Source organism: Paroedura picta, chromosome 7, assembly GCF_049243985.1.
Source record: "Paroedura picta isolate Pp20150507F chromosome 7, Ppicta_v3.0, whole genome shotgun sequence".
Classification (NCBI taxonomy): domain Eukaryota; kingdom Metazoa; phylum Chordata; class Lepidosauria; order Squamata; family Gekkonidae; genus Paroedura; species Paroedura picta.
In genome coordinates, this window is record NC_135375.1 from 63,197,390 (window position 1) to 63,210,827 (window position 13,438).

The 13,438-nt window shown below is 41.8% G+C and overlaps 1 protein-coding gene across 1 annotated transcript; it reads left to right on the forward strand.

Annotated features, from left to right (window-relative positions):
• Window positions 1-4,650: 4,650 nt before the first annotated feature.
• On the forward strand, window positions 4,651-11,651 carry ZNF367 (zinc finger protein 367). Its single transcript, XM_077344554.1, has 5 exons — window positions 4,651-5,279; window positions 6,419-6,569; window positions 7,922-8,041; window positions 9,086-9,224; window positions 9,355-11,651. Exons 1-5 carry the CDS (start codon window positions 4,893-4,895, stop codon window positions 9,590-9,592), a joined length of 1,035 nt encoding a protein of 344 aa, XP_077200669.1. The 5' UTR covers window positions 4,651-4,892; the 3' UTR covers window positions 9,593-11,651.
• The last annotated feature ends 1,787 nt before the right edge of the window (window positions 11,652-13,438 follow it).

Sequence of the window (13,438 nt, forward strand, 5' to 3'; positions counted from 1 at the left end):
TCAATCAGCAACATCTGCTGATGGAAAGGCCCTTGAGGCATGAGGGTATAGAGGGGAGGAGATGTTCCACCTTGCTCTTCCTCATTCTCAAAATCTGCCAATCCAGGTCCCTCACCTCCTTAACAGCTGCCACAGGCCCTTTTAATATACAAACCTTTTTAGCTCACCCCATTTATGTTTGCCCCACAACCCAGGTCTTTTATCCACTGATGATTTGTTTGGTGAGGGACAAATCAGTCAGTTTTGTTTTGTAAGAGACAAATAAGTCAGTGTGAATCCGCTTCACACTCCCATCTGGCCCACTCCTGCCAATTGGTTGCTTGACCTGGGCAGGTTCAGTTATTTACCTTGCCATACCTCCGTCTATATCGCCCCAGCTAATCTTGCTCAACCAAGCTAGTGATATGCCCTGTGTTGAGGGATTCCAAACCAGGATCCCTTGGAAGAGGACAGGCCAAGCAAGAAAAAAACAGAAATGTTGAAGTGTTAATCATCACAGCCCAGGATAGTGCCACCAGCAGTTCCTTTCCTGTTACCCAGACCAAAGAATAAAGCTTCTAGTTCTCCTGGGACTGATAGCCTCCCTTGCAAGATAAGTTGCATTCAAGGCAGCTTTCACAAAATAATCTGGTAGCTGTAGCATATGAGGACTAAAGGTACTGGATTCAGACTGAAGCCTTCCAGATATAATAACTCCACAAAATATAAGTATTTAAAAATTGTGCAGAAATAGTCAATAAAAAGGCAATGAGCAATAAAAACAACAAAGTTACATATCTAAAATAAGCACATCTATAAGTATTAGTTCAAGATCCAGGTATTACCAATAAGGTTAAGTCCAATAGGGTTCCAAGACAAGGTTTCTGGGCAGTATGACCCACCCAAAACAAGAAGCATCCCAAAGTGAGATGTATTCCAGATACAGGGCAAAATCAGAATGAAATATCTCTCCTATATGCTCAATGACCTTCATTGGCCTGATTCTAATCAGTCAATCACATGTATAACAAAGTATGTCACTTGACCAATCAGGTCTGTTGCTAAGCTAGTGATCTGACCAATCTGATAGGTTTTCTAATTAAACATATATCCTGCAGTTGCATTAGGTTCAACTGAACCCATGAGCTCAGGCAGTTAACAAGATGGAATGTACCATCCTAGATTCTTGTATTCTTGAACTGCCAGGCCTAATGGGATGACCAGTACCTGGGTTACTTTCTATCTCCCATATCTGAGTCCTTGGAACTACAAGCAGTTTGAGCTGTTTCAGAGAAATAACCCTCCATTTTTTTCAAGTCCTTAGCCTGAACCACTTGTTTGAACTGAACAGGAAACCATATAAAAGAACTAATTGCCAATGATGTACCAGGCTGGTACCAACCCAGAGGCCTGGACTGTGCTGGCTGGATTGCTGATTTGGGTGCTCCTGCTGCTGCAACTTTCTCCTTGCTGCCCTGTCGTGACACTAGGGAATGTTGTGCCACTGGACATAGATGTTAAGCTTACGACAATGTAGTTGTACTTCTCTACCTGATAAACATGTGAAGTTTCTTTTCCTAAAAAATTACAGATTTCAAGAGGAGGAATTTTCCACTGATGTCTGCAGACATTCATAAAGTCGAGGGCTATAGTTAATTTTACAAAAATAATTTTACAAAAATAGCAATTTGCCTATCCTGAAATAAAATAAATAAATAACCTTAAAGTGACTAATGCTGCAGTTTTATGCACACTTGCTAGTAGTTTGACTTCACTCAGCAGGGCTTACTTCTGAATAAATACCTGTAGGACTGAGCCACAAAACCCATTGAAATAATTAGGCTTAGTATGTAGCTTTGTGTAGGACTGCACTGTTTGTCTGTTTGAAACAGCTCAACAGCAAAACTAAGCGAAGAATTCCACTGAAATATCAAGTCAGCAGACTTTTTAAAAACTGTCAGCTTTAGTCAAACTATGTTTAATTTTTGCTTTTGCCCAGTCATTCTGTGCATGACAATCACTTCTGGGAGAAATGAAAGTGACATCATGCTGTTCTAGGAATTGCTATAGATTTTTCTTCAGTTTCTAGAGCAGTTTTCTCCACAAGTGATGTCATGTTTATCTGTGATTTCCTCTCCTCCCACTCCATAGAGGGCAGACCTGGCAACCGTAGCCTGTATAACCAGGCCCCAGCTTGAAAAAGACAACTTTATTCAAGTATAACATCAAACCATGGTTGCCATGAGGACAATGAGGCTCAGAAGTTCTGGAACTTTCATATTCTGTTCTCTTACACCTTCCCTGATATAGTTTGGAAACTGAAGTAATTCCTGTTTCCAACAAGCCACAGGTGGCCTCTCTGAACAAAAAATAAAAAAAAAACATGGCTTGCTTTACAAGTTCATATCATAACTTTATTTTTAGATCCCACTCTTCCCAGTTAGCTCAACAAAAAATATGCAATCAACTTTTACATCAATAAAGTTTTTTGAACATCTTAAATTAAGATATATTAATCAAATTGTATTAATTTATAATCTTAAATTGCCTTCTTAAGGACCCTGTAGAAGAAGTCCTATTTTGTTGGATGTTGTGGATGGTGGATGATGTTAATTTCCTGGCTTCAACCATACGCCTGGCAGAACAGCTGTTTTGCAGGCCCTTTGGAATTATTTAAGATCCCAAATAGCCATGATCTCATCAGGGAAAGCAGTCCACCAGGTTGGAGCTAGGACTGAAAAGACCCTGGTTCTGGTTAAGGCCAGTTTTGCTTCTTTAGGGGCAGGGATCTTCAGCAACTGCTGACTGCTGGAACTTAGTGCTCTTTGGGAGGTATAGTGGAAGATGTGGTCCGATACAGTGGTCCCAGACAATTTAGGACTTTGAAATTTAGCACCAAAACCTTGAACCTGATCCAGTCTCCAATCTGGAGCCAGTGCTGCTGGAGAAACACTAGTGTGATATAGGCTCTCTATTTAGTTCCACTAAGGACTCGTGCTGCTACAACTAAAACATGGATAAGAACTATCCCAGAAATCAATCTGATATAACACTCTTATTGTATCATGAAATATATTTCAGGTTGCAGGATGAATCAAAACGTACTTTATATGCAACCCAGAAGATAAGCCAAAAGAATTAACTAGGAATGCATTCAGAAGAACTGACTCACTGAGCTGCAATATTTATTGCAGTAATGAGGGGTGTGAACGTGCATAAATCTGTACAGTATATCACTTTTACAAGAGAACACTACACTGATAAGTGTCCACTGCCCTATTTTATTGTTGACTGAAACCTATATATGTTTAATGACACATTGACACCAATGACATAGAATTGACATTTGAGAAAACGCATGCAACTGCAAAAACATTAGGAAATGAAGCCCATTGTTATTTACTAATCCCATTAGCTGTTTAATAATGACAATTTTAACTGAACATTTTACAACTTTCTTCCATCTAAAACATACTCTTTTCAACAGGATGGTTGCCAGCATTAAAAGTTTAGACGTTTAAATGGTTACAGCAGCAGCACCTCTAACCTATAGAACAGGGGTCCCCAAACGTTTTGAGCATATGGGCACCTCCGGAATTCTGACATAGGCACCATGGCTGTCATTAGAGTAAGTGCAAAGCTCAAAATGTCAGAGAGTGAAATTATAGATAACTATAATATTAGCTTTTCAACACTTCAAGTAGAAGCTGTTATAACAAACAAGATGTCTTTTAAAATAAACATTGTTTTTAAATATTTTTTTCCTTGCACACTCCTATCTTCAGCTATGTGATGAAGATCCTTGTTTTGTGGCAGCAGCTGCTAAGGCAACTTTGGAACAAATCTTTGCACAGCCAGGAAGATTTTCAGGAACCAATCAAAAACCCTGCTGGACAAAATACCCATCTGGCCCAGTCCACTTTCTTCAGTATATTACGGCTAAATGCGATCTGATGACAAACCAACCAGCCCACTTTCTTAAAATACTTGGGAGGACACCAGGGAAACAGTTGGGGACTGTGTAGGGGAAGTTAATTGGAAAGGCCAAAAATAAAAAGTTGGGGGTCGCAAGCTAAAAGCAAGGACTAAATCGCATCGTTATCATCTAAGAATTATACATTAATCACCCTCATAACTGGAAGGAATTGGAGTCCTAAAAATTATTTGTAATCCTGCCCTACCGGCCGCTGCTTTTTAAATGTATCACATGATAGTCGGCAGCCACGTGTTGCAGAGACAGCCCGGGAAACTGGTTCACCAGTTCCGATAGGCCAGGAAACAGAACCACCCGCCAAACATCTTTATCCGCCCCGCTTCTTCCCCGATTGTGTTTAATATACGTCTTTAACCGCCAACAACAAGGCCCGCCTTTTTCCGGACCAAAGTCGACCAACTCCAGCTCAAAGCTTTCACAGAAGGAAAACTAGAGGCGGGACTTGGGGGGGGGTGATACCGGCGCCCCGCCCTTCCACAGAACTTTCGAATTCTATTGGCTAGCGTTAGAGTCCGTAAGCCAATGGTGGTGGCCGAGCACGGAAAAGCCCGACCCAGTACATCCCTTCGGTCGGCTTGCCGCCTTTGAACTGGAGGGGAGGGCCCGTTTTTGACCTAGTCATTGGCTTCAGCAGCCGTCACTCTCCCGCCGCCTGAGCCCGACTTGATGACTGGTCCCGCCCAGGCGCGAAATGTAACGCGGGAAAGCCTAGGATTCGGCGTCGGCGGCGTCGGGGCGGTTGTTGCCGGCCACCCCTGGGAGTCCGATCGCGCTTTCCTGCCGGCCTTCCTGCGTCCCCCGTGGGCGCTCTCCGCCGCTTCCCCGCGATGCGCGCCTGAGGCGTTCGTGCCGGGCCGTGGGAAGAGTCGGCAGCGGCAGCGGCGGAGCGGCTTGGGACGGGGGCGCGTTCTGGCGCAGGATGTCGGAGCGGCCGGGACCTGCGCCGGTGATCTTGTTTTCGGGGGATTCGCCGAAGCGCGTCTTGGTCTCTGTCATCAAAACCACCCCCGTGAAGCCGCGCCGCAGAGGCAGCGAGGAGCTCGCCCGAGCGCCTCTCCCGCCGCCCATCCCCACCAGCCCGGGCTTCAGCGACTTCATGGTGTACCCCTGGCGCTGGGGAGAGAACGCGCACAACGTCACCCTCAGCCCGCCGCCCGCCGCCGCCGCCACACAGCCTCTCCGCGACGGAGGAGGAGCAGCCGGCGGGAGCAGCCTCGGCGCCCGGGACGCAGGCGGCCGCTCGGGCGCGGACGACGAGGAAGCGGGCAGCCCGGACAGCGGCAGTGGGAGCAGCGGACTCCTGAGGGTGAGTGTGCGGGACAGAGAGAGAGAGAGAGAGAGGCTGGCTCGGTTGCCAGTGGATACGGAGGGCGAAGAGATCTCTGCGCGAGCGTGCGGATAGCAACCGTTGAAGGAAGCGCTCCTTTTAAAGGGTCCTGTGAACGCAGGAGCACGCCCCCCCCCCCATTCCTTCCCTTCATGAACCGCCCGAGGCTTAAAGTTAAGTCATTTCCGCGAGTGATTCACGCTCGTAATGACGACACCTCCGCGCGCCAAAACCCGATTTTTTTACCCATGTCGGCGGCAAGCCAGTGCTTGCTAGCGCGCGCTCTTGCACTGTTAGCCGCTGTATGGGCGCGCGACTAGACAGATAGCCCCCGCGCACGCGCTGTTCTTTTTATTAACGCCCCCCGCCCCGGTTCAGTTAGTGACCCGTGCGATGCTCATGCCCTGGGATTCCCTTGCCATTCGGGGATACGCATGAGAGACGCCTTTATACATCATTACTTAGCTTCCACATTGGTAACTTCTTTGCCTTAATGACAGCTCGAAAGCAGCGATGTCGAGAGTTGTTGACATGGGAAGCTTCCTTTTTTGGAGGTATGTGGACACCGAAGACCTAATCAGCAGAACAGCCTGTAAGAGTGTCTCTGCAAGCCTCAGGTGCAAAGTATTGAATACAACAAGGAACATGATTGATCACTGCATGGGTCACAAATAGACTTCAGAGCTTTTGTATCATTTACTATTGTAATTTGAAGTCCTACTTAGCAGGAATTGTGACGTGGCAAGAAATATACCCAATTTACCTACCAGCCACAAACAAAGCTGTGTTTTTTCTCTGTTATGAAGGGCCCCAAATTCAGCATTGTTCTACCACCTTATTGTTGATGTTCATTTTTACTGCTGCCCATCCAGCAGTGATGCTGAATGGAGTCTGGTCAGTAATAAGTCCTTTATCAGTGCGTGAGTTCTGACTGATGCTTGGCTGTTCTCCATCCCAGTTCCTGTTTTCTTCCATTAGTGTTTAATATCCATCTTAAACTCATCTGCTTCAATGTTTTCTGGTTCCTGTTGTTACAAAACTATGAAAGTTCACAGCTCCCCAGCTTTGGTAGTTATTTGATAGACATCTATTCTTGATTGTGTGTATTTACTTACTAGGATGGGATTAGAAGAGGCCGACCAAGAGCAGACACCGTCCGAGATCTAATAAGTGAGGGAGAGCATTCTTCTAGCAGAATTCGCTGTAATGTTTGCAACAGAGTTTTCCCACGAGAGAAATCCTTACAGGCACACAAAAGAACTCATACTGGTAAGTGAAATGTCAAGGAATAAAACTGATCAGCCAGGTTCTTTCAAGCACCAGGGCGGGAAATAGAAAAATACTTGTTCAGTTCCTTTGATAACTAATTGTTCTTTTTGTGATTTCTGCATCGTACTTGTGAGCTCTCAGGTTGGTGCAGAATCATCAGAAAGCCTTCTGGGGGGAAATAAGGTATTCACTAACTTCAGGATTAAAATTTGCACTTTCCTTATACTTTGGGCAAAGTATAAGATTCTGTGTTTTCATGGATACCTTGGTGGATAGCAATGAGTTACTTTGAAGTTTCCTTATGTTTCTCATGTTCCACAGTTAAATGCTTCTACTAAAATCTATTGTTTTTGTAATGAAAAACATTTGCATAACCAATAGGGGAGCAAGAGTGCAGAAAACATCTGAACAAAGACACCACCTTTGTTTGTTGTAATGAAGACTGACTTTAAAGCCATCTTTACTTTAATGGATAAATAAATGCTTAACCAAATTATTTCTCTGGAATCAGGAATCTTAATTTTGCATGTGCTTTATTCAGTTGCATTGAACCATATACATCTTAAATAAGCTGGCTTGTCAAGTGATCTGTGTCTCCCTTACTTGCAAAAATCTGACTTTCCTGAAGCACTTACCCGCCCCTCCCTCCCGAAAATGCTGTTCTTAAGGGTCAGGAGACCAGTGGGAATAGAGAGCTGGCATGATGTAGGAGTTAAGAACAGCAAGCTCTGGATTTGATTCGCCATTCTTCCACATGAAGCCTGCTGGGTGACCTTGGACTAGTTACTGTTCTTTCAAACCCTCAATCCTGTCTTCCTCACAAGATGTTGGTAGTGGGGAGAGGAAGTGAAGGAGGTTGAAAGTTACTTTGAGACTCTTAAAGTAGAGAAAAGTAGGATAAAAAGCCTCTTCCTTTTCTTCTTACTATAGAGGTACAGCAGGGAAAGTGAATAAATTAAAACGACATACCTTGCTTTTTGTTTAACACAGATTATTTTCAAGCCATACTTATTACTGGCTCCTAATATGATTTATTTGCTTAGTATCCTCTCATAGCATAACTAAATGTAAGGTTGGATCCAGCCAACTTTTCACTCAGTGCAACACCATACAGCAGTCTCATTCCATATGGCTTTTGTACATAAAGGTCACATAATCCCCAGAATATCCTTCTGGTCAAAAGGGACTCATCCTGCCTTTTTCAGCAGCAGAATGAGAATAAAATCTGAGAATAACAACAAAACTGGTAATAATAGAACAGTTCCAGGACAAGTTTTAAATGACTTAATTTCTGCACAGAGACTTCTTGTATAACTTCAAAGGGAAAGTAACTATTCACATTCTTTCTCCAGGTGAAAGGCCTTATTTGTGTGACTACCCCGAGTGTGGGAAAGCTTTTGTTCAGAGTGGGCAACTTAAAACGCATCAACGTCTCCATACAGGAGAAAAACCTTTTGTCTGTTCAGAAAATGGTGAGCTTTTTTTCTCATAGAAAATGTTGTGAATACTGTCTGAGGTTTAGCATGTATTTTGGAGGTGATAGCTTGAAAAAGGGCATATATGACTGGTCTAACAATAAAGCCAAAGAAAAGATGAAATCTGATTGTTCACACTGCTCAGTTTATATGCTTAATTCTTAATGAGTTGGTCAGAGCCTGACCAGATTTTCAGAAACAGAAGGATATGTTTTGAAAAACATTAATTTCATATCTTCTGACGCATGCAGTAGTGAAACCTCACCAGAATCAGTTTTTGGTGGGCAATTGAGAAGAGAGATGCTTGGGAGGAATGTCCTAGAATGAGTATTATAAAATAGTTGTAGATGTAGATTGTAGAAATGGTAGATTTAGATCCTTGGTGGATTCAGAGGACAAAGAATGCACAATCCATTTTGTAAGAAACAAGTAGGTACCAGGGGAAGTTTTCTAGAGAATAATAATTACCCATTATTTTTGGCAAAAGAGTTGGAAATAGTGTTAATTTAGCATAGGCCAGAAGCCCTATCAGTCTTAATCAGTAAGGAAGATGTGTTTTCTGCACGTTGAGAGGTACCATTTCTTACACTCCAGAACTCTTAGTACTGAAAAGAGATTCTGGAGTTTATTTTGAGTGAACCTTGCTACAAGTGAAAACCAACTTCTCTGTGATTTGGCTGCGTCAACAAATACATACTTGCTTTGTTTGCTAAGGACTAGGCACAGGGCTGGGGATGAAATGCATGGCTTGAAAAAGGGACTGTAGGAAAACATGAACAATAAGTTGATTACCAATGAGAGTGTTACTATATGAAACTCCTGCACAGCCTAGGTAAATGTGGGAGTTGGATTGAATATATAAGGGTAATTTTAAGGTGCAGTAGGATAGATTATGGAATCCTAAATTGGTGGTTGGATTTTATGAATTCATTGTAACTTTGGTTGCCAGGCCTAAATCTTTTCAATGTTAAATATTACATTGTATGCATAAAGCCTTCATCTTGGTGCTAAGTACATTTTTTTTCTCCTTCATTTAATAAGGATGTGTAAGCAGATTCACACATGCAAACCGTCACTGTCCCAAGCATCCCTATGTAAGACTGAGGAGAGAGGAACCTACAGACAGGCTGAATAAAAAACAAACAGCAGATAATAAAGCTGTTGCTGAGTGGTTGGCAAAGTAAGTGGATGGATTGGCTGTATACTTGTTGCTACTTCTGGGTGGTCTTTCCTTAACTAAATTTTCATAAGAAGCTAACTGAACATAACTCTGACATGAGAATATCTAATGTTAATTTTCATCCTTTTAGATACTGGGAGATGAGAGAGCAACGCACCCCTACATTGAGAAGCAAAACTACTCATAAGCCTGATCAGGAGCAGCAAGATCCTATGGAGTATCTCCAGTCTGACGAAGAGGAGGAAGAGGAAAAGAGTACTGCCCATTCAGCTGCCTGTAGCCGCCTCCAGGAACAGCGAGAACGCTTGCATGGAGCACTAGCACTCATTGAGCTTGCAAACCTGGATGGAGCTCCACTGCGACAGTAGTAGAAAAACTGAACCTGCTGATAAATGTACTGCATTTTGGTACTTAAACCATTTAGCTCCTCAGCATAAGCTAAGCACCTTATTTGCTTTCATAGGCTGCTATTCTGTAGAATTTATGAAGAATGTTGTTGCCCCAAGAAGTGGGTAAGAGAATTGCACTTTTTTGTAAGGTAAAGTCAGACATAAAGCTTTTTAAAGTATTTTGTAAATAGACTGCATAATGCAGGGTGAAAAATTCATTATATGGAATGCTAGATTTGCAAGGTTAAGGCTGTGCTGCTATTCACAATTACATGGAAGTAAGCCACTGTGCTATTAAGGGAACTTTCCTCCATGTAAAAGTGTTTAAATCAGGATTCCAGTCTTTTTTTGAAGCAGTTCTCACAGGAAGCACTTTCTGAATGCATCACTCTAGAATAACAGTACATGTGTTGAAAAAATAGTTAAAAGGCTTTTTAAAAGTTGGATGCAAATAGGGACCGCGATTTTCTAATGACAATGTTTTGCCTAGCATTACTGACAAGGGTTCTAGAACAGCAGTTATTAACCTTGTAGCATTGAAGAATCAGATGATGCATTGTTCAGAAACTTTACTGTGACTGCTGACATTAAGGCTGACTTTACTGATGTGGACTGAGATCTTGGCAGTCTCTTGGTTAAGTAGCACTTCTTGTTCCTTACAGAATGTTGGGAACATTTGCACAATGTTGGACTTGCCTATAACTTCGTGATGTAGTCTTGCAAATTCTAGGCATCATGGTAACATCACACAGGTTGTGGATTTTTTTCAGACTTCATAGACCCTGTAACAATGGTATTTGTATTTTGTTAATAGGGATATTTGCAGGGTAGTGTTGGTTTATAGTAAAATATTTTATAAGACTCATTAGCAAACACTAAAAATACTGCTTCAAAATTTTCTTGCAGATCTTTTCTTGCATAACGCCACCTTATTGCTTTATTTCAAAATTACATGCTAGGTTGTGTTCACTAACTGTAGTGCAGTTACTGATAAGTTACAAAAAGTATGGGCTGTACAGCTAGGAATATAGGCTTCCAGCAGTAGTTGAAGTGTGAAATGTGTGGCATAGGTTTCTTTTTTCTCTCCAAATAAAAATGTGGTTACTGCTTAGTGCTTTTGAGCACTGAAAGGAAAATAAAATTTTAGCAGAACACATTATTGTTAGTGATTTTAAGTAAATTATATTATATGCCGGGCTTGTGTCTTGATAGATTGTTCTTATGTGAACAAAATGAGTAGAGGTGCATAGCAGACAAAAAATTCTAATACCTGCTGGGGAAAGGGTACTGCTAGCCTAAACATATGAAGCGTCATATTCATGACCAACTAACCTTCCACTTCTGTGATTGAGACTCATATTGGGCTTAGGATGTTTTATAATAAAATAATTACGAATGGCAAATTTGTAAAATGAAGATACAGATTGATTTTCTTAGATGTTGATATAGCATTAGAATTGTGTTAATGTAAGCAAATGGTTAGACAGGGAATGCTGTGAACTTCACTGAAATTGAATTTTACCATTGTCACTTCTTGGCTTGTTCACTTCAAATCTATCTGGCACCTCTACATCATTAAAGCAAAGCACTTCAATTTGGGCTTCCATAGAAAATAGGCTAAGAGCCTTCAAGCATCAACTGTGGTGCTTTTCCTTGAGCTGACTTAGCAGGGAAAGACATTTGCACTTCACCTAAGACTTACGAATATATCGTCAGAAATGCAAACAGGCCCCAGTTCTTTATCAGAATGCACAAACTTCTTGTCACTATCAAATAGTTACACTGAATGCATATTGAAAACACGTAGTTAATCAAATTCTGCCTATTTGTAGGCAAGGTCAAGCTGCTTAACCAATTGTGTATAAAATACATCTTTGGCAAGCCTCCAAGCAAACTAAGTTACATGCGTAGCTTTAAAAATGTTGGCTTTAAAAAATGGTGGTTCGAGAATTGCATGCTTCCTATGATTAAGCTGTAGTTTTAAGCATGATTTGAAATGCTGTAATTCAAATAAGCTTTGAATAAAAAGTTGTCTGAATTTTCTGTTGTTGTGTTGCTAACATTCATAACATAATCAGAAGTTTACAGGAGTGCTGATGTATACCTGGTGGTTTTATGTCGGAGTGTGTGCACTGAAAACTTCAAGGTGAACTCCTTTCAATGTGCGGGATACTGGTAAGCAATCTATGTTTACCAAAGCTCTTTACTGTTCAGTTTAAAAAAAATAAAAGCACTACTGACTTGGTCAAGACACAGTGCCAAATCATAGTCTTCAGTTTACAGGATTTACAGTGAATTTCTTGGGCTTCTTTAAGGACTATTTCTTCTAAGAAGGCATAATTACCTTGTCTTATTTCTAGTGAACCATCTTGAACATTGTGATAGAGGGAAATTTAAGTTTGGGGCCTCCAAAGAGTAATTTGCTTTGCAAATTCCAACATGGTGGTCCCCAGCCCCAGGGAAGTGTACCTGGCCTTGACTAGAACTGCTGAGACCCAGGCCCTTACAGAACGTCCAGAGTTCTGAAGGGCTTGTAAAGTGGCACTCTTCCACCAGGCCTTAGGTTGAGGCCAAGGTCTCACTCTTATCATCTGATGGGGCCCCCCTGCCTAATCACTCGATCTGGTTTCTGCTTGAGCCAGTCTCCCCCATAGAGGTTGGGCCAACTATCTGTATTTCAAAGTGTTATAACATCAGGCCTGCAAGGAGTTTTTAATTGACAAGGTGAATTAGTTTTTATACAGATCAATTTTTAGAAGTTTAATGTTTTATTGTATGAGATTTATCCTTGTATGCTGCCCTGAGACCTCTCTTGGACGGGGCAGCCTACAAATTTAAGTAATTAGTAATTAGTTAATGCACAAAAGCACTTGATTACCAGTATTGGATCCTTCTGTCAGTAGTTCACTTAGAATTTTCTTTTTTTTAGAAAATGAGTTTTGCTTATGATGGCAACAAACCATGCTCTGACATGCAGAAATGGAGAGGCCTTCCTAATAGTCATGTAGGTCTTCAAACAACTGGTTCCAATTGATACAACCCACTATATTCTTGTTAGGTAAGAGTTTGAAGCATTAGATGCCTGGGATGAGGTATACAAGCTAGGACCTGTGAGAAACCACAATCCTCCCCAAAATTCTTCCTTGATGTGAAGAATCTTAAGCTCCTTGGAACGTCAGCAAGGTGACTCACTACCCCTACCCCCTTTTCACCCTCAGTATTCTGTGTCTTCTGAAGCATATTCAGTCAGGTTCTTTTACATTCCCCTCCCCAATTCCCTAGCTATACAAAAAATTATGAGGCTGTTCATGTGTACAGATGATCTGTGCGTGACCTGATTTTAATGCTTTTGTGCACAGGGACTGGCTGCCTTACTGTTATGCATAACCAAATGGTGTACTTCTCTATTTTAACTGCATCATATTTGAGATCCAGAGCTTCCTTACAATTATAAACTCTTCCCCTCTTCCTACCCCCTAGACCAGTAGTATTAAATTGATCTGTTATGAGAGTCAGATCTGACATAAATGTTACTTTGTTGGGCCAGGCCATGCATGCCATAAAATGTAATGTGTGTGGAGGTCCCACCTAGTGGAAAGTGCTGTGTTGGATCTACCCGATTGTACCAGATTATGGATGCAATTGGGGTCAGTGATCTATTGACTGGAATAGGGAAGGAATGTTGTTCCGCCATCTGTTGGAGTCTAGAGTGTACTATTGTATTTTATTGGGGATTAATTGTAGGGGTTCTTGTGGAAATTTTTGTATTTTATTTTATTCTGTTGTAAATAAATAATGCCAGCACAGATATTTTACCACTGACCA

What these genes read in the sequence shown, in the direction of transcription:
- ZNF367 (XM_077344554.1), top strand. Translation starts at nt 4,893, where the DNA reads ATGTCGGAGCGGCCGGGACCTGCGCCGGTGATCTTGTTTTCGGGGGAT. An exon ending in GGAGCAGCGGACTCCTGAGG is followed by an intron (nt 5,280 to 6,418) that starts GTGAGTGTGCGG and finishes TTTACTTACTAG; the next exon opens with GATGGGATTAGAAGAGGCCG. An exon ending in GTTGCTGAGTGGTTGGCAAA is followed by an intron (nt 9,225 to 9,354) that starts GTAAGTGGATGG and finishes TCATCCTTTTAG; the next exon opens with ATACTGGGAGATGAGAGAGC.